Raw genomic sequence first — 20,293 nt, 5'->3', positions numbered from 1 at the left:
CTGAACACCTACTTCATGTCTGCCTTCTCCAGAGGAAAGTTGTAGAGGAATGCCTTTTTATTTTGTTTTCTTTTTTCCAATTACATGCAAAAATAGTTTTTAGCATTTATTTTTGTAAGATTTTGAGTTTCATATTTTTCCTCCCTCTTTAACCTCCCTCCTCCCCAAAATGGCAGACAAGCATTTAAAATATGTTGTGAAAGAAAAATCAGAACAAAAGGGAAGAAATATGAGAAAAAACACCAAAAAATGAAAGAAGTATGCTTTGATCTGTTCTTTCTCCAGATATGGATGGCATTTTCAAACCCAAGTCTATTGTCTTAGATCATTGTATTGCTGCTAAGGACTAAATTTATTATAGTTGAATCACATAATCTTGCTGTTCCTGTGCACAGTGGTTCTGCTCACTTCATTCAGCATCAATTCACATTTGTATTCTATTACGTTCATATACCATAACTTTTTCAGCCATTCACCAATGGATGGGCATTCATTCAGTAGGAGTATCTTTTCTTTAGTAGGTCATTGATTTGGATAGTCTCACATCTGTGTTTATCCTAAGTTTCAGGGCCTGAGGTAGAAGTATTGGGATGTTTTTAAGAATCTTGTATATTTTTGTGGTGATCTTTTAGACTATGGGTGAAGAACATCCAACCCAAGGGCAGTTCAAGATCAGTGAAATCAGTTGGTATGGCCCTGCCAAGGTAAGTGCAGGTGATGATGAGTTAGGTACAACAGTCTCCTGCTACTTTAATTTTAAATGTGCTCATTTTGAATGGCTCTCAAATGATGATATAAATATCCAAAGAGTCCTTGCACCCTCTCCCTCCAAAAAAGGTTGCTCATCCTTGCTTTAGACATTTAGACATGCTCAGTCCTTGCATTTAGACAGAGGCCTTCATTTACACATTGGTTGGCCCATGATTTTTCCATTTGATGGCTGGTTGAAACATATCCATTGGTCGAACGATTCATTTGAAAAGCTAGTTTATCACCTCCTCACTCATTGGGTTTTGCCCATCTACTTCCCCAAACTAAATGCAGACCCCTCTTTGGGAGGCTGTGCAAGTAACTCCCTTAGTTCTTCACTCCTCTTTAGAGGGGCACATTATTGAGATTTGTGTTTTACTCTTTGTCCTCTCAATACTAGCTACAGTCACAATCTGGATTTCTTGTGACAGTTTTCAACTTTCTCAGAGTTCAAGGGTTGAAAGATCATTCTGGCTGTTGATGATTAAACGGAACCTGCCCATGGGTTTTGGTCTTACTGGAACCCATGGGTCTGTGTGGGATGATTCTTGGGTGTTCCAGAGTTAGCCTGTAGAGCTGGGTGTTACCCGTTTATACCTATTACAAGCTTAATATATACGGGGAAAAAAAGACTAATAAATAGTGTCCAAACCACCCTGATGTTTGGTATAGATGTTCGGAAAACGGAACTTTCCTTAAAAGGAAAAGAAATTGACTTCCCTCCTAACTAGAGGTTCAGGGGAATTCTGGGGCCACTTCAGAAAATCCCTCCGTTCTTGCCTTTAGGCTGAGGGGAGACTTTTTGTTTACGAGTCTGTCGTTTCCTGGAGGAAGAGATTTGAGATTTTGCAGTACAAAAAATAAAATCTTATGTGCATTTCCTCGCATACCTTACATCCTAATAAAGGTAGCTGATGTCCACATTCGGGGTAATTTTCCTTAAGGGGAGAATTCTTAATATTTAGAAACCGAATTGTGAGCAGACTTTCAGTGGGGAGATGGGTTGTGTTCATCGTAGTTAGACTACGATTCCCAGAGACCTTTGCGGCCCCTCCCGACTACCGTAGTCTGCCGACCCTCTACGTCCATGACTTTCCGTTTAGAAGCCGGATGTTGATATGGCCCACACCCAGAGGATGCGGCCTTGCGGCGCGCCGGAAACTTGGGGATTTTCTATTGGTTCAATGACGGTAGGTGTGGAGCGGGGGGAAAGAGCCTCAGCTAGGAAGCCTTTCCCCGCCCCCCTCAGGACACCAACCAATCAGCGGTGAAATCCGACTCTGGCGGGAAACGGGAAGCTCCCAGCTGAGAGGAATTGGCGCGAGCTGCGCAGAGAGCTTGCGAGCTGTGTGGCGGGAGTAACTGAGTTGAGCTGATTCTTACGTGAGGAGAGGTGAGGAGGCTAGCAAAGAGAGGAACCGGAGCGGGCGGAGGGCGACCACAGCTCAGGCTCCTGTCCAGATTTGGGGGGTGGTGGTGACGAGAATAGTTCTAGGGGCGCGGGGCAAAAGCCGGGCACACCTAGAAATAGGGGTGAATTAGAGTCTTTAAACCCGGGTTGGGAGTGGAAGGCGTGTGTGTGTGTGTGTGTGTGTGTGTGTGTGTGTGTGTGTGTGTGTGTGTGTGTGTGTGTGTGTCACCCTTCAGCTGACAATTACTATACGTAAAGGCCTTCGCCAACCTTAAAAGTGCTATTATTGTTAATTCTCAGGCTATCTTGTATTTAAGTTTAAATGGTGCATCTCCTAGTACAGCGGCTCTCAAACTTTTTGGTCTAAGGACTTTTATTCGCAGAAAAGTTATCAGACCTCTCCCAAATAATTTTTATTTATGGTTCATGTCTCTAGCTATTCACCCTATTCGAAATTGAAAGTCTTAGCCTTTTAGTTTTGACTGGGTAACTCCCGAGAATTTTGAGAACCAACCGCCTTAATAGAACAGAAGCTCCTTGAGAGCAGACTCCTTTTCTCCCCTTATTTGTCCTTTCACCCATCTTGTTCCACTCCGGGCACTTATTAAATGTTTGTCGAATCTATTTACTTTCCAGCCTTGAGTGAATTGCCACCATGCCCAGCACCAGATCCCAATCGCAGGCCACTATTGACTTTCCCAAGAAGAAAACGTGCAAGACCTCCAGCAGAGGAAAAATCCGGGGAGATATCCGGTCGCCGAATGTGCCGACCCCCACCAAGGTTAAAATCCTGCCTCTCAGTCCCAGGAAGCGGCTAGGTAACTGTAAATGCAACTCTTTGACTTGCATGTGACTTTTCCCTTCTTTTTTACTTCCAGGACTTTGCAGCAGTTTCCAAAATTCAGCTGAAGTTTTCCTTAAGTGTCTGCAAAACTGCCCGAAGGGATTTTAGAGGTCATATTCTGAATTAGATTTTTTTTAATGCAATTTTTCCCAATTAACTATAGTTTACATTCTTCCTGTCCAACTTTCCCTATCCAATTTAAAAAAGGAAGAAAAACAAAGTCCTTGTAAATACATGGATATAATGAAACATGCATTAATCATGTCCCAAAATGTATATGTATTTGCACTGATGAGCCTGTCATCTTTGTCCTGAAGTGAGTAGCATATTTCATCATGAGTCCTCTGGAATAATGGAGCGTTTAGGTGATCAGTTTTTCTTTAAGTCTTTCAGAGTTGTTGTTTTTGTTGTTGTTTTTACAATATTGTTATTATATAAAATTTTAAACCAGATGGAATACTTGAGCCCTGACTTCTAGTTCTCCAGAATCTCACTAGTTCTTGAGATTAATTTTAGTGTTAAATAACCTTGTGATTATTATTACAGAAAAGAACAAGTGGATTCTTTCTAATGAACACACTTTTAGAATAGCTCTCCTCACCAACTTTTATATTTTGTATAACCCTTCTGAGAGTTACAGTAGGTTGTTAAAACAAGATGATGAACTGGCGCCATCTGGTGGGGCAGAGTGTGACAGGTAGTTACCTTGCTTAAAACATTTTTAGCTTTAGGGTGGGTAAGCAATCTGTTTCCTAAGTAGTGATTTCTCATTTTTTTCCATGGATTTTAAATCTGCTTTTTAGTAAGTCCTGACAATGAAGTGGAAAATTCATCTCTTGCTGGGTTGAGCCAGATGGCAGTATGTTTCATAAATTGCTTTGGGGATCTATTTACCATTCACTGCAAGTAATTCCCTATTGCTGGTAAAATAGAATACAAATTTCCCAGCCTAGCATTTGAGATCCAACACAATCTGACTCCATCCTACCTTCTTGGAATTATCATATGATACTTTTCATTATACATTCCAATTAAGCTAACTAACTAGTTGTTTTTAAAACTTAGCATTCTAGCTCTTATCTCCATGCCTTTGCAAAGCTATCTCCTGTTACTTCCTTATTTCCACCTATATATAGAATCTTTAACTTTCTTAAATAATCAGACTTGAGGTACAATTTTTATGCAAAGTCTAATTCCCCTAATTATTAGTTCTCTCATCAAATTACTTTGTTTTACCCATCTGTTATATTTACTTTTATTCCTTAGTGATATTTAGACTTTTCTCTTTTTATTCTTTCTTTGAAATTACATTTTATTTTCAAATGCAATATGCCTACCTCCCCCATTTAGAAAACAGGAAGGACAAAACCTAATTTAAAACATGTATCATCAAACAAAAAAAATTAACTTACTGGCTATATTTAAAAAAAAAATTCTCAATCTATATTCTGAGTCCATCACTTCCCTATCAAGGAAGTGGCCAGTATGTTTCAGCATGAGTCTCTGGAACTGTAATTGATCATTGGGTTCATTTGAATTCTAAATTCCAAATTGTTTGTCTTTGTAATATTGTTGCTATTTAATAAATGTTCTGATTCTACCCACCTCACTTTTAATCAGTTGATAATTCTTTCCAGTTTTCTCGAAAATGGTCCTCTTTGTCATTTCTTACAGCATAATAATATTCCTTTACATTGACACATCATAACTTATTCATCAAAATGATGAACATGCACCCCCTCAGTTTCCAACCTTTGCCTCTATAAAAAGAAGTGCTGTAAATATTTTATACCAATAGCTCCTTTTCCTTTTTTTATTCTTTATATTCATAATATCTTACATATAAGAAGGGCTTAGTAATTATTGGATTGTGTAATAAATTTTGATCTTAATATATATGTTTCAGGAGATGACAACTTATGCAATACTCCCCATGTGCTCACCTGTTCACCTTCAAAACAGAGTAAGAAAGAGAATGGTCCTGTTCTTCCACTTGCCTTGAAGAAGCGTGGACTAGTATTTGACAATCAGTTGAAAAGTAGTTCTCCCAGCAAAAGTGATCCAGTAGTCAAGGAACTTTCTCCAGTTCAAAAAGGTCAAGGGACATCAAGGAATTCTAAACACAGTTGCCCAGTAGAGAAAGAATCTGTGTGTGTTGGGCTATTCAAGCAAGAAGGTTAGTGTCTATGACAGCTGTTAGTGCAGCCTCATAAACAAGGCTGATGACTTACTCTGAATAAAACCCAGTGGGTCTTCTCACTCACCTTCTGTTGTGTCTAATTGTTCCTTTATGTGTGGAATAGGCACTTGTTACCAACAAGCAAAGCTGGTCCTGAATACAGCTGTCCCAGATAGGCTGCCTGCCAGGGAGAAAGAGATGGATGTCATCAGGCATTTCCTAAAGGAACACATCAGTGGGAAAAAAGCTGGGAGCCTTTATGTTTCTGGTGCTCCTGGAACTGGCAAAACAGCATGCTTAAATCGGATTCTGCAGGATGTTAAGGTATTTCGTGGGTTTTTAAGATACGCCCTTCATGCCATAGTTATCAATACCTTGTAATCATTTCATTTGAATGTGGAAGATTATGAGAGTAGAAATGAATAGAGGATATTAAATTTCTCTTTATTTTGAATGCTATTGGAACCTTGGACTTATTTTTCCCATTGATTCTGTAGTTAGTGCTAAAGATATTCTGTTAAAAAAGAAAGAAAGAAAAAAGATTCTCCTGTGTTTGCATTTTAGGAAGAGCTGAAAGATATTAAAATTGTAATGCTAAATTGCATGTCCTTGAGGACCTCCCAGGCTGTATTCCCAGCTATTGCTCAGGAGATCTGTCAGGAAAGAGTATCCAAGTCATCTGGGAAAGACTTGATGAGGAAATTGGAAAAGTATATGACTTCAGAGAATACCTCCATGATGTAAGTATCACCTGGCTTTTGGTTGCTCTGTTTAAATCTGGAAATATCTCTGCACACCCACATTCTAGATTTCCATGAAGGGTATTATTTTGGTTAGTATTGCTCAACATTGAATGATATCCAAGTCTGAGTGAACAGTAATGACAGTTTTATAATTATAAATCCTTTTTATTCATAAAATAATTCATTCATGTATTGAATAAGAAATAATTTGGGGATAGGAGCCCAAGAGGGAAGGAGGAAAATAAAATGCAATGTCTTCTTGTGTAAGTTGGAAAGTAATTTCAAGAATCATTAAAATGGGGCAGCTAAGTGGTGCAGTGGAGAGTACTGACACCAGAGTCAGAAGAACCTGAGTTCAAATCCAGCTTCAGAGACTTAATAATTGTGTGTCTCTGGACAGGTCAATTAAACCTGATTGCCCCCCCCCCCAAAAAAAAAAAAATCATTAAATTTACTTTTAGAGCATCTAGATTTTGCTGATTCTTGGGAGGAAAATAAATTTTAACAGTGGTTGGATTAAAGGGCATTGTGAGCCTCCAAACAGCTTAGCCTTAAATGGATGCAGAAAGCTTGAGATTTGACTCAATTCAAAGTTTCTGTTAAAAGATTAACATAGACACTGATTTCTTTTTGTCTATGTAGCTTATTGGTGTTGGATGAAATGGATCAGTTGGACAGCAAAGGACAGGATGTGTTGTACACACTGTTTGAATGGCCTTGGCTGAAGAATTCCCGATTGGTGTTGATTGGTTAGTTGTCATTGTTTGTTAACTTTTTAGTTTACGAATTTGTGAGTGCTCTACCATTATTGTTTTAGAACAAAATCAAATTAGTTTTTCTTTTTCCAATTTTTTAACTTAATGAACAAATTAATGTGGAATGCTGGTTTGACAATATTTGATAATGGAACCTATTATATATTTCTTATAACCAATAAGCATATCTAAGACATGACATATACTATGTACACACACACACACACACACACACGTATGTTCTGCTAAAACAAACCATACATTGTCATTTTATGTATATTGCAAAAGTTTTAAATGAAAACAGGCAGAATTATAAAATACATCACCAAATCCCTTGTTTTTATTGAATGAACTCAAATACAACACTTTTATCAATTTCTTAGCTATAATCAAGCAAAAACTAACACTGCTGAACACTGTAGGATAAAGACAAAGAGCAAGGGAGTTCCTCCACTCAAAAAGCTTATCTTCTAGGCAGGAAAGAGGTGTCTTATGTACCCAGAAAAACAAATACAAAGTAAAAGAGAAAGACAACTGAGGGATTAGGCAAGCTTTATATTTTAGGTAGTATCTGATTTGAACCCTAATAAGAATATGAGTATTCCAAGAGATAGAGCCCTCTATCTTGTAGTTTGTTTCTAAGTTTCCTGCTCCTGCCTTGCCAAGAGAGTGCTCTGAGAAGGCAAGTTAATACTGATGGTAGCTTAAGTTAGCTATAATCAGGACCTAAATCTGCATAAAAATGATGTGTAATTTCAGAGATAACATAAATTATTTGGGGATTACATGATCTTTTCTAGTAGTGCAGATAATTGAGTGTCAATATTTTCTCTTATCCTACAAATAATTTCCTTTAGGGTGATGAAATCCCAGTCTTCCCAATGAATAGAAGAGACCAAGTAGGAAATTGTCACTTGAGATACTTGATTGGGAGAGTAGGTGGTACTGAATATGAAAACTTGAGGCTTTTCCGGGGTCTAGAAGTGACAACTTGACTAACTGGTACCTTTAACAACTTCTGCAGGTATTGCTAATTCTTTGGATCTTACTGATAGAATCCTGCCTAGACTTCAAGCTAAAGCAAAGTGCAGGCCACAGCTGGTGAACTTTCCACCTTACACCAAAGAACAGATAGCTACCATCTTAGAGGACCGACTTAAGCAGGTGAGCAGCAGTCTGCAGATTATTTTCTTGACAGAATTCAGGGTATTTTGATGTAACAAAAAATAGGAGCGTCTAATAAAACAGTTCTTTTTTAAACTTGTTTTTATTCTTTCTAAAATGATACTCTGGGTTATAATGAGAAGAGAATCATTGAGTCAGAGGAGAAACTAGATTCAGTCAGATATTTTCCTCATACTCATACCTTGAAAAATCAAACCTGTGGAAAACTTTCATTTAGAAGAATGGTTTGCTATGTTGTTCTCATCCCATGAAACTATATTCGGTCTTTCTGAAAAACAGTTAAATTTGTGAAAATTAGCTCTCTGGAAACCTTATTCTTTTTGACCAGAAAAAATGTTTCATAGAATACACTGGGAGACCTATCAGCTTGAGATTTCCATATGAAGATATTTGTGTAACTGGGGCCTAGAATTTAGAAGTGGCCCTAATTTGTGCTTTGTCTTATTTAAAGGTATCCAGTGATCAGGTCCTGGACAATGCTGCAATTCAGTTCTGTGCTAGAAAAATCTCTGCTGTGTCAGGAGATGCTCGCAAAGCACTAGATGTTTGCAGGTAATTTATAGCGCTGTTGGCTGCTTTTATTAAAAAAAGAAAAAAATGCTGTTAATTGTCTCTTGTAACTCAAGTGAATGTGACTTAAGAGGCTCCATTCTGCTGCTTTTTATGCTCGGAAAGGAGGACTTGTTTCTCAGTGGGGAGCTCTGCATTTCGACCGTGTTAATGTCTGAAACATTATCAGTCCATTACCTACAGAGGGAGAAACAAATGAGATGTTGCTGGCACTCCCTGTGGTGATTATAGATTGGTTAATTACATTTGTATTAAAAAAGACTCCAGTTTACTTTTCCATTAGCTGGTCTCAAGCAGGTTTATTTATGGACCTGAACATCTTTGCCTTTAGACTTTTTTTCTTCACTCAATTTTGTGAGTACCCCTTTCCTCCAGTTTGTGTTCTCTCACACTTGTGCCCTAGACCACTTTTTCTCTTTTCCCAACCCCCATTCCCTCCTGCCGGGGAAATCCTCTGTGCTGGCTGATGAAATTACTTCCTTCCCAGTAGGGACACTGGGTCCATTAAAATGATACTTGCTGAGCTGGCCCACTGGTCCAGGCTCCCCCCATTGCCATGCAAGAGGTACAGGTCTGGCTTATGGTTTCCTGTGGTCAAAGTACTTTGGAGAGAGTATTGAATAGTAAGCCCTTCATAGTACTAAATTGCATGGTCCTGAATTTGAGCATCTCCCCTAGTCAGCAAAGGTGGTAGGGTTTGGGCAGTAAAAGAGTACTGCTTTTTGATTTGCTTCTGAAACACTAGTATTGACTCATTCTTCTTGTGTATGATGACCTACTTGGCATCCATTTAAGGGAACTGCATGGTGTTGAAGTATCTCATTCCCTGGTACTTTCATTATTTCAGGTCAGGGAACACTTTGTTAGCTGAGACATAACCCAATTTTTGTCTTTCAAAAAACTGTATAAAACCCATTGTTTTCTGTTAAAGGGTTTACTTTCAAATATTTAGTGGTGTTTGGTTTGGCTCAGCAAAAATTAATTTTAGAAATATCTGTCCTACAGGAGAGCTGTTGAAATTGTAGAGTCAGATGTCAGAAACCAGACTGTCCTCAAACCACTGTCTGAATGTAAGTGGCTTATCTTCCCTGCTGTCTTCCTTCTTAACTAAAAGCTTGACTTTTCTGAGGAAGGAGGTGGGAGGGAGGATATGTTGTGCAAAGTGAAATATACGTGTGTGTGTGTGTGTGTGTGTGTGTGTGTGTGTTTTGGTCAATTTAGCCTACCCTGATTGCTGTCTTGCCTGCCAGTAGTATATTTCATGCATTACTGGAAGTAAGTTCCCTAGGGTATTACATAAATGCTTAGGATAGCCTTCCAAAACTCTGGAAATGAAAACGGCAGACAATATGGTCAGCTCTGCTTTTCTTTGGGCTTGAGCTGAGCACATTTTGTATCTCAATGTAAGTATGAGAGCAAAGGCCAGGAACTGTGGAGGGGGGTGGGAAGTTAGAAAAGGAAGTAAATTCAGTTTAGGATAATTTAAGCTAAACAAATCTAATAGAGTGAGAGTACAATGAGTATATTAGCCCGCAAAATGAAAATTGGAGCAAATCATTACCAAAATCATAATACTGAATGAATGCTTGACTTCTTCATTCCTTTCTTTCTGAGGCAGAGGTGAAATAAGGAGTAGCTGTATACCACAGTTCCTTGTTTCTGAAGTTGTTAATCTGTGTCAGTAGAACAATTTGAATTACTTGTTTCTTTCTCTTCTGTTTTTCTTTTGTACTCATTCCTTTTAGGACAACGAGTTTGCTTGGGAATAAAGGAAAATAGATAATAGTCTGAAATGTTTGTTAAACTTTTATTCCTAGGATAACTGTAGGCAACATAGGGTAACACTAATGCCACAAAGTGTCACCTGAGGGTCTTGATATTCTACAACATCCCATTGTATATACAGTTATCATTTTATGTGGTTTTTTTTTTTCTTTCAAGTTTTCTACTTTTTTCTTCACTGATTGTTTCTTTTGAGTTTGACCATAGCTTCTAGGATCCTAATGGTGCTCAGAACAAAAGTGATTGTTGATCCCCTGACCCAAACTATTAATTTGTTCCCATGTAATTACTTACTGTCTTCCCTTTTTTTTTGTTGCATATTTGCTCATATGTATGTTACAAATATTAATTTACATTCCCTTTCTACCTTCTTACCTCTTCTTGCTTTTGGAAAATTTTCAGTTTATAGATGACTCTTTAAGTAGAGGTAGTTCCAAAGGTCTCACAGTAAACAATTTGGTAGGGGTAGGCTTGGTCTCCTGAATCCTTTTTCTTGACCTTTAGGAACTGTGAAATTGTATTTCCAATAGTTATATTTAGAATGTGATCTTTGTTTATTTCTTTCACCTGCCCTGAATTAGCTCTTAACCCTCTCAGTTGCAACAATTAATTAAATAAATAACTTGAGGGGAAAAGTGAAAAATTCTCTTAATTGAATGATTTCAGGTTAATCCTGTTACAGAACAGATCTCTCCTCTGTTTCATGGCTAAATATAGAAGGGTTAGATCCCCTCAATTGCCATGGTTCTAAAGCAGTTTCTTCATAATTTCTCTATACAAACTCCAATTTTAAGATGATTACATATACCAGGGTAGATAGTGATGTTTTCACAATTATTTCTTTATGGTGAGTAGCTTGGGCAAGTAAATCAAGATGGAAAGTGGGAAGGATGTAGGCTTGATTAACTTTGTCATTCACATTCACCTACTTAATCATTTCTAAGCACTAGGGACATTTCCAATACTTATCTGAGCAAAAATTCACATTATTGTCATTCCTTACTCTTAAATAGATTGGCTGCCTTTGCCTCAGGGATTGCTTCTTTCCTTCATTAGTCAGTTCTCTGACCAATCCTTTTTCCTCTTCAGTTGTCTTTGTTCCTCTGGCACTAAATGATTTCTATAGGATTGGATTTCACCCTGTTGTGCCCAGAAGAGTGACTTCTTTTGAGGGTATTTTCCAGTCTCTTACCACTCAAAATATTTTATCTCTAATCTCATGATTTTAAGTTGGATAGTGAAACCTGTGCCCAGTCGCTGGCTACATCTATTTGAAATCACAGGAGTTGTGACTTAATACCATTTGTTAAATCTTTACCAAAAAAAAAAAAAAAAAAAATCCCTCTCCAGCACTGGTATTTAGAAGTTTCTTTGAGGTGTACTCTATCCGTCTGTATTATATCATCCACATCTAGTTGTAGAACCGACCTTCAAGTTGTTTTCCATTCTTTTTCAAAGTGTTCTCATAGTCCAACTTCTGCCTTCAAATATGAAGACTTCAGTATATACACATCAGTATCCTCTCAAGTACACTGGTCTCCCAGTCTACCTCTTCAGTTCTTATGATCTCTATTTTTGCTCTGCTTCAGCCATTATAACTGCTATTTACATGATCCAGGTGTGGAATCCCTCTCCTATCCATCTCCTAGCATTGTCATTTCTATTCCCTTCGCCTTTCCTGTTGTTATCTGTCAGCTCTGTCTGCTATGGTCTCATTTTCCTCTTTTCATGTTCTTGATTCTGGTGAACTGTTTCATGTCTTCTGCCTTTGAATCCCTTGCCCTATCTCCAGTCACACTCCAAACCTGGGGTCACCATCTGTCTTCATTTGCATTAACATACTTCTGTGGAGAGTACTACAAAAATGATAACAGGTCCTCTATAAATTTGTTCGCTAATTTTGGATCTCTCTTGCTAAACGATTCCCTGATTGATTTTCCTCCATAAACTCCACAGTAACTTTTAAAAATCTTACATGTGATATACTATTAAGTTTCTTTTCTCTACCCACTTTTTTTCATTCCTTCCTTTAAGATTCTTGATTTTTTTCATGGTGGCTTTTCCAAATCTCTTTCTTTAAGTCTCCTGTACCATCCCTCCCAACTCTCTTATTTAAGAATCTTGCCTCCTACTTCACTGAAAAATAAAGACCATCAGTCTTGAAGTACCCTACTGTATGTCTCAAAATACTTCTATATTATCCCTCTCCTTCTTTTCATTTAAGGATCTTGCCTCCTACTTCACTGAGAGAATAGAGACCATTAGTCTTAGGTACCTTATTACACACCTCAAAACACTTTTGTATAACATCTTCATTCTTAGTTTTCATACTCCCTATCTAACTACTACTCCAGTTTCTATTCTGGATCATCATCCATTTTATCCTTCCTTTTTTCATCTCATTTCATTGATTCATTTCTATGCAGATGATTTGCAAATCTCTATTTCCAGCCCTAATCGTTATCCTGAACTCAAGTCCCCTATTGCCAATTGGATCTCTTCCTCTACATCTGCCATTAGCATTTCAAATTTAACTAGTCCAAACTAGACATTATTACATTTTCCGCAAAGCCCATTCCTCTTTTGAACTTTACTCTTCCTATGAAGGGTACCAGCACCTTCCAATTATCTAGATTCTTAGTCATCTTTGACTCCCCTCTTTTCTTCCCATATTTGCTTGAAATCTCTACTCACAAGGTTACCATTCCTTCAAAGGCAGTTCAGGCCTTTATCACCTCTTACCTGGACTATTGCAGTTGCTTCTATTTAACTAATGTCCTTTCTTCAAGTCTTTTTCCCTTCTCTTACTATTCCACATAGCTGCTAAATTAATATTCTTGACTATGTCATTTACCTACTCCAAAAAACTTTAATAGTGTTCTATTATCTTTAGGATACAATACATTCCTGTCTGGCATTTAATACTCTCCACAGTCTAACTCCTAATCTACCTTTCATATCATTCTCTTTACATTCCAGCTAAACTCCCCTGCTAATTTCTCTTGAAGTCAACACGCTATCCCTTATCTCCATGCCTTTACATTACTGGTCCCCTAGGTCTAGAATGCATTCCTTTTCCTAGTCTCCCTCTCTTTTGAGATTCCTTTGAATTTACTTAGCTGTATACATTACACATAATTTTATTACTTCCATTGTAAGCTCTTTGAGAGCAGGTTGTGTGTGTGATCTTTGTATGTATGTGTATGGCACATAATAGGCTTTTAAATGTTTGTTGAATTTTAATTGAATTATTTAATTTACAGGTAAATCTTCGAAGTCATCATCCCAGTCTCCAGTTCCCAAGCGAGTTGGTCTTATTCATATATCCCAGGTCATCTCAGATACTTATGGCAGCAGAATGGCCTTGAGCCAAGAAGGAGCTCAGGATTCCTTTCCTCTTCAACAGAAGATTCTGGTTTGTTCTCTGTTGCTCTTGACCAGACAGCTGAAAGCCAAAGAGGTCACCCTGGGGAAGGTAAGTTAGAAAGCATGCAGTAGAGTTGGGGGTAAGAAGATAGGATAGTGATAACTTTCTAGTCTTTTGGGAAAATAGTAAGACAGAACTACTGTTTTAAATGTGATGTGTTGTCCCTCGTAGATAGAAATCTAAAGTGGGTTATTGCTCACAAAAGTATTTGAATAAGTGATTTGTAGATTTTTATGTAGAGAACTATGTTCTGGAAGCTGGAAGCTTGCTGACCTTATTTCCCCTGAAGATTTTAAGGGAGTTGTTCAATGGTCTTTTCTCTAATTCTTATCCTTTTATCTAATACCTAAGTACCACTGGAGGACTTGAGCTGTCCATCTTTTTTTTATCCTATTGTATGCAGTGCTTTCTCTACATGACTGTAAGCAGACAGCTTAACAAAACTCTTAAGTTATTGAGACATCTAAGAATTTTTTTCCTTGTTTCCTTCCAGTTATACGAAGCCTATAGCAAAGTCTGTCGAAAACAGCAGGTGGCAGCAGTGGACCAGTCAGAGTGTTTGTCACTTTCAGGACTTTTGGAGACCAGGGGCATTTTAGGATTGAAGAAAAGCAAGGAAATCCGACTCACAAAGGTACCATTTGTCCCTGGAGAGCTATGTCTTTGTTGCTGATGATCTTTCTAAGAAGTTTTTGTGACTACCTTATGTTTTGTTTAACTTAAAGTTTAAAAGATGTCCACAGTTATATATAGGTTTGTTTGTACGTTAGATTTCATCTGTGATGATTGGGAATTGAGGGAAGGGGAGCCATCTAACAGAAGCCACCATGGGAAATCAAGGGAAGCAGGGCTAATGGTTTGCCTTCCTTTTCTGAGAGAAGCTTAATATAGCAGAAATCTCACTTTAAGTAACGATATATGCTATTCCCTTGTTACTGTCTTTTACAACAAGAAATCCTATTGTTTCCTCCCCCCCCAGGTGTTTCTGAAGATTGAAGAAAAGGAGATGGAACATGCACTGAAGGACAGAATTTTAATTGGGACCATTTTAGCTAATGGATTGCCTTAAATTCTTCTGGTCTTTTACCTTGGGTGTCTCGCCTCAAAAGGACCTCACAACTGTGGTGATGCACTCTATTCTCTAGTCCGAGAAAAGTGACCTGTTTTTACTTGAACTAAATTAATTTATATTCATAAGAGATGTGCAGTCATGACTGTAGAACAAACATCTTTAAGTCCTTTTATTTTGATTCATCAAGGTTAAAAAGAAAACAAGCATGTGACTGAGAGGTGCTATCTCAGCTCTTGTGTATCTTTATCCCACTTATCTTACAAAGTAAAGATTCATCAAACACCTGAGGGTCTGTATGAGAACTGTGGGGACTGGTATGACCAGAACAACAGAAGTCCATCCAGAAAGCCTACCTGTTAATGTTGAATTGGAGGAAGCATTGGTCAAAGCCTCTTGTTCTTTTTGAAGTGCTGCTTTGTTCACATTTTATGGAGATTGTCATTCTTTGTGCTACTTAAGACCCATTCATATTGTTGGGCAGTTCCAAGGTTTGAGAGAAAGAATGTTTAAAGTCTGTATTATAGGGATATATTTATTGAATTGTATAATCTTAGTTGTGTGGTGTTTTTGTTTTTAAGCAGTTGTGTGTCTAATGTTCAAGTTTCTTGGATTGATAACTGAATATCCTACTATTCAATCCCTCTCTCAGGCACCAAAAGCTATTTGCTTTATTCCAGCTTAATGTGAATTTATATTTCACTTTAAGCCACCTCTTTTTCCTCTCACTTGAAATCCTTCCCTATGGTTTTTTAATGTTTGTTTCTTCCCTCTTTTGAGTTTGGTTTTCAGTCAACTACTAAAATTTCTGAGCCAAAGTATCATCTGTACACCAGAGGGCGCCATAATAACACTGTTGGGGCTTGAAAGGTGGGCTTTTTGAGAGTAAATGTGTCCTAGAAGTTTGTTTTGTTCAGCTGAGATTTTAAAATGTTCCTGTATTTCAAACAAATGTTTTAAATAGAAAGGGGGGGGGGGAGAAGGGAGGCAAGTATCAATTGATTCAAGACAGGACTGAATCTAAAGTGTTTTATTCCTACTTGGGCAATACCTGGGTACTCCTGCTGTGTCCCCTACTTTCTTCTTGACACAGAGAATCTAGACTGGGAACTTGATATAGGTACAAATGATCTGTTGGCCTCTGTTTCATTCATCCTGCCTGCTCTAAACCTGCAATGTGATCCGTGTTACAGCAGGTGGTATGGGATGGAAGAAGAACACAGAGAGAGAGCCCTCAGTGAAATGAACACTATATTCATGGTGTATGTTGTGAAATGAAGACTACATCCACAATGTTACTGTTACTACTGTAGATAGGGGTTTAAATACTATTTCCTTCCCCCACACACCTGTGTTGAAATTGCCTGTTTGAAGGTAAATGGCAGGGATGAATGCCTAGTTTCCTGCCTTAAAGGTTGGATCCTACCCAGGGTTCTAAGGGTTAACAGGAATAATTGCAAAGATTGTCCGAGAGGACTGATGGAAAGCAGAAACTGAATGGGATTGGGAACAGATGCGAGCCTTGATTTAAATTACATTTTATTGGTTGCTACAGCCTTAAGAGACATGACTGCTTTACAGTTTGTTTCCACACTGTGGGCAGCTGCTGTCTGTTCTGTGTCCACAGAAGGATTCTGCCCAAAAAGGAGCAGCCTCCCTACCACGTTGTGTTTGAGGCTTGGCGCCTTCCTCTTACTGTGAGGCTCAAGTCAGGAACATAGTTTGACTCACAGTGGGACTTCCATGTGTCCTTTGTGACTTCCAGCCAAGATCACATTTGCAGATTAAAAGGGACTAAATTTCTTAATCTTACCTCTTCTCCCCCCCCTCCAATTTCCCCTCACATTAGGATATAGGGCTATCTATATATGTAATTGGTTGTTACTTTCTTTCCCTTTAATCTTACTCCTACCACCCCCCAATCAATTTCTAGGTCATTGCTGCTCTTAAGAATCCAGCAATTGGAACAGGGTTGGTTCTGTCAATGATGCGTAAAGCAGACTTAGAGTCCCAGCTTGGCTTCAGCTACTCTTGTGGGAACAGAAGCTGATGTGTATTTGTCAGAGAAATCTTAAGTGTAACTCAGACAGCCGGTGAGCAAATTGAGTAGAGGAAGAAAGTCCTTTCCTTGCTGACTTTTCTAACTATAGTCATGGGAGCTGTTGAAGGTGGTGGGATTTTTTAGTGGTGGCTAATATTTGCCAGAATGACTTGTTCCTCTATAAGGTGATGGCAAAGATGCTGATCCACATTTGTGTGTGTGTGTGTGTGTATAGAGTAAGTTTATACCTGTTTAATTTGTACCAGGTGAATTTTCCCTGTCTTTTCTTCCCTTACAGTTTTTGTTAGAGTATTGGATCCTTTGGATTTTTGCTGGTGGAAGAACATAGGTACGGTAGTGTTAATTTGAACCAGTTTCAGCTTAAGGATTTCTGGCTTACTCAAAAAGATTTGCACATGATCTGATACCTGGCAAGAGAACCATTAAAGTTCTGGGGAAGCTGGAAATCAGAAGTTATCAGAGTCTTGTTCTCTTGCCTACTGATTCTCTTCTATGAATGTCCTTTTAAAACACTAGTGAGAAACAAGAAAGGAAAAGTTAGTTTTTTGATTCCTCCTGATAGCATTCTGTTCTATCTGTTCTAGCATAATTTGATTGCAGATGAGAGACATCCCTGAGACAAGCAAAGGTGCCTCCTCTTCATTTTTAGGAGAAACCTGGCTTGCAGAAGAGAAATGTGAATGTTACTGGTATCTTTGCCGCCATACACTGCTTGTCTCCTTCCCAGGCCCCTGCACGAGGAGGGTGCACAGTCTTTCAAAATGTATCTTGGCATGGATTGTGGGGCGTTATTGGCCTCACAGATGCGTTCCTATCCTCTCTGATTTAGTGTTTTGCTTCAGGCGACCTCCATGTTGCTCTCTTTCGGAAGCCTCTGCTGTTAAAGGGCTCCTGGTTTGGGTAGAGGCTGAAGTCTTGTGACTGGTACACCCAGAAGGTGGCAGTTGCCAAATATCAGAATCTTAAGCTTAACTTAAGTTTTTTATCTTTTGGGGGAGGGTGTCAAGTTATCTTGCCATATCACCCACCCTATTTTGTCCTCCAAAATATATCCTAGCTGAGATACCCTCATTTTCTGGGAATTTTCAAACAGTGATACTAAGAGTGATGGTGGGAGTCTATTCCTGTGCCTGTCTCCCCACTGTTTTTTAGCCCTAGCCCCAGGGCACTGGCTGTAGAAGCTAATTGGATGCAGGGGGCCTGGGTGAAGGCAGTTTGACTGCTAGCAGGGGGAGAGAAAGAGAGAGCTCCCTTTTTAAAAAGCACTAATTGAGTTCTGAATCAGCCTCAATCCCTTTGATCTCGCCTCTGTTTCCCACACAGCCTGAAAGAGCTGGATCAGCACTTTCTAACAAGGGTGCGCCACTGTGCCCCCCCCCCCCTCCCCTGACGCTCTCTACTGCCGCCATACACTGCTTGTCTCCTTCAGTTAAGATAATGAAGATGCTGAGAGATAAAATGTGTATTTAATAAGGGGGGGGGGGTGAGTAGAGAGGCAGGGAGGCGGAAGGGGGCAGCCGGGGCCTTCCCTGCAGTTTGGTGCCTGGCCAAGAGTTGAGCTGAGAGTAAAGAGTAAGACTTGGCCCCAGGGGGTGGGGGTTTCTGGGCTTAAATCCAACTGACTTCACTGCCTGCTGTTTGCCCTAAATTCCCCCACCTCCACCCTTTCACCCCCATAGTCCCTTCTTTCCTATCTTCCTATTCCTTCTGAAAGACAGGGACTTGTGCTCAGCCACTTAGACTTTGGTACAGCACCCCCATTCTACAGTCGGCTGCAAGGTCCAGTCTGGGCAGCCCCCTCTCAGCACAGGACGCCAGAAGCTGTGGGCTGCCCGTGGGGGGTGGAAAAAAAGCTGGAGTTAACTAAGAGCAGCTGTGGGTCTGGGCTCTGCCTAGAACCAGCTGGGGCCAGCCTCTGGTGGTGGCTGGGGAGTGGGGGGTGACCTCCATCTCTGGGCACAAGGATATCCTGTGGCTGAGGGTTGTACTTTTCCCCGAGCTTGGCTTTGGCCTTATTTTGCAGGGCGCTAGTCCATTCCCCCACCCCTATTCCCCCACACATTCACAGCCTCCTTTACTGGACTTACAACAGTGGTGGCCCATTTTGAGATCTGAAGATCTCCAAGCCCTTTTGTAAATACTTATTAACTTCCTGGGAAGGACTATAAGCTTTGTTTTACTGCTTGAGGAGGCCTGAGGTACATCAGGGTGAAAGGTTTGGCCCCAGATCACCCTGCTGGTTCCACCCCAGGGTCTACATCCCCACCCTGCCTTTTACTTCTTTCTTCAGTTGGCTCCTGTTAGTGGTGGGAGGTGTCCAGACCCTACAGGCTTCACTGAAGTTCCTCTCCTCTCCAGGAAAGGTCCCCGCCCTCTCCCTCGCTGAAATCTGTCCCTGGGCTCCCCTGGCCCTCCACCCCATGACACTTTCCCTGTTCACCCGCCAGCAGTTTTTCTAAGCTGAGGAGAACTATGCGACTCTACTTACAAAATGCTCCCAAGCAGCCAGCTGGGGCTCAATCTTGCCCTGCTCTGCCCCTCTTACCTACCTGGCCCCTCTCCCCTGTCCCAGCCTGAACTTTCGAATGATTGGCCACCGTAAATTAGGTCAGGAACCTTGGTGTTGATCTAATTTTCCCAGTGATCTGTTCCCCACTCCTCTCTAAAAGGTTGTCTATGAGTGTCATGTAATATCCTTCTCTTCCCTCTCCCCCCCCAAAAAAAAAAATCCTAAAGATATTGCTCATTGTCAAGAGTATAGACTGCTAATAGAGCTATGTCAGTGAGGTGAGATTGGTCTGGTTGATCTCCCTAGGAGGGATAAAATTTTTGTCTTTAGGCTCTAGTATTTCTCCAAACAGACTCTACTTAACCCATACCTTCTTTGCTCTTCATTGTAGTTCCCTAACTTCTAGCAAGAGCTCTCAAGTCATGCTGTCTTTCTCCTACGTTAGAAATCAGGTTCCTGTTTCCCTCGGTGGTCTCAAAGATTTCTAAGCAGAAGTTGAGAAGGGATGGGAGGGAGCAGCATAGTTCCACCAGGATGCTGTAGTAGGAGAGAGGACAAACCTGTCCCCTAAATTCCACCCCCTCCTCTGGTCCTGTGTTGAGAAAGCATCGAACTTTAAAGTCACAAAACCTGAGTTCAAATCTTGATTCCAGGATCTCCACAACTTTGGGAAAGCCACCCCTTTTAGACCTCTTATCTGTATGATGAGGTTAGGCTACATTTATGTTTGTTGCCATCAAAGTTCTTTTTTATTTCCAAGGGAGGAAAGACCTTGTCTGCTCAGCCCCGAGGGATTGGAGGGTGGAAGTTAATTCACTTCCATGATAGTGTGTATGGAGGTGCCCCTTAATTTTCAGTCCCATCTGTGACTCGACTTCCTTTCCTTCCCCCTCCCAATAAAAAAAAAATCAGGCTCCAACTTTTGCACCCACTGATCCAGCCACTGCTAGCAAAGGAGGGCGGGGAGAACGTGAGTCGGAGCATGGACTTTAGGACCCAACGGGAAT

The 20,293-nt window shown here is 39.9% G+C and overlaps 1 protein-coding gene across 1 annotated transcript; it reads left to right on the top strand.

Moving 5' to 3' along the window:
• The first annotated feature begins 516 nt into the window (after positions 1-516).
• On the top strand, positions 517-15,617 carry CDC6 (cell division cycle 6). Its single transcript, XM_051994555.1, has 12 exons — positions 517-2,143; positions 2,798-2,979; positions 4,912-5,181; positions 5,309-5,508; positions 5,749-5,924; positions 6,570-6,676; positions 7,707-7,846; positions 8,319-8,419; positions 9,443-9,507; positions 13,483-13,694; positions 14,140-14,280; positions 14,626-15,617. Exons 2-12 carry the CDS (start codon positions 2,817-2,819, stop codon positions 14,713-14,715), a joined length of 1,665 nt encoding a protein of 554 aa, XP_051850515.1. The 5' UTR covers positions 517-2,143; positions 2,798-2,816; the 3' UTR covers positions 14,716-15,617.
• Positions 15,618-20,293: the final 4,676 nt, after the last annotated feature.

The sequence above is a fragment of the Antechinus flavipes genome, chromosome 4, assembly GCF_016432865.1.
Source record: "Antechinus flavipes isolate AdamAnt ecotype Samford, QLD, Australia chromosome 4, AdamAnt_v2, whole genome shotgun sequence".
Taxonomy (NCBI): Eukaryota; Metazoa; Chordata; class Mammalia; order Dasyuromorphia; family Dasyuridae; genus Antechinus; species Antechinus flavipes.
This window is presented reverse-complemented; position numbering and strand designations above follow the sequence as displayed.

Excerpts from the sequence above, each read along its gene's own strand:
- CDC6 (XM_051994555.1), top strand. The coding sequence starts at position 2,817 with ATGCCCAGCACCAGATCCCAATCGCAGGCCACTATTGACTTTCCCAAG. Across the intron at positions 9,508-13,482 it reads CCTCAAACCACTGTCTGAAT|GTAAATCTTCGAAGTCATCA; the intron begins GTAAGTGGCTTA and ends TTTAATTTACAG. Across the intron at positions 14,281-14,625 it reads AGGAAATCCGACTCACAAAG|GTGTTTCTGAAGATTGAAGA; the intron begins GTACCATTTGTC and ends CTCCCCCCCCAG.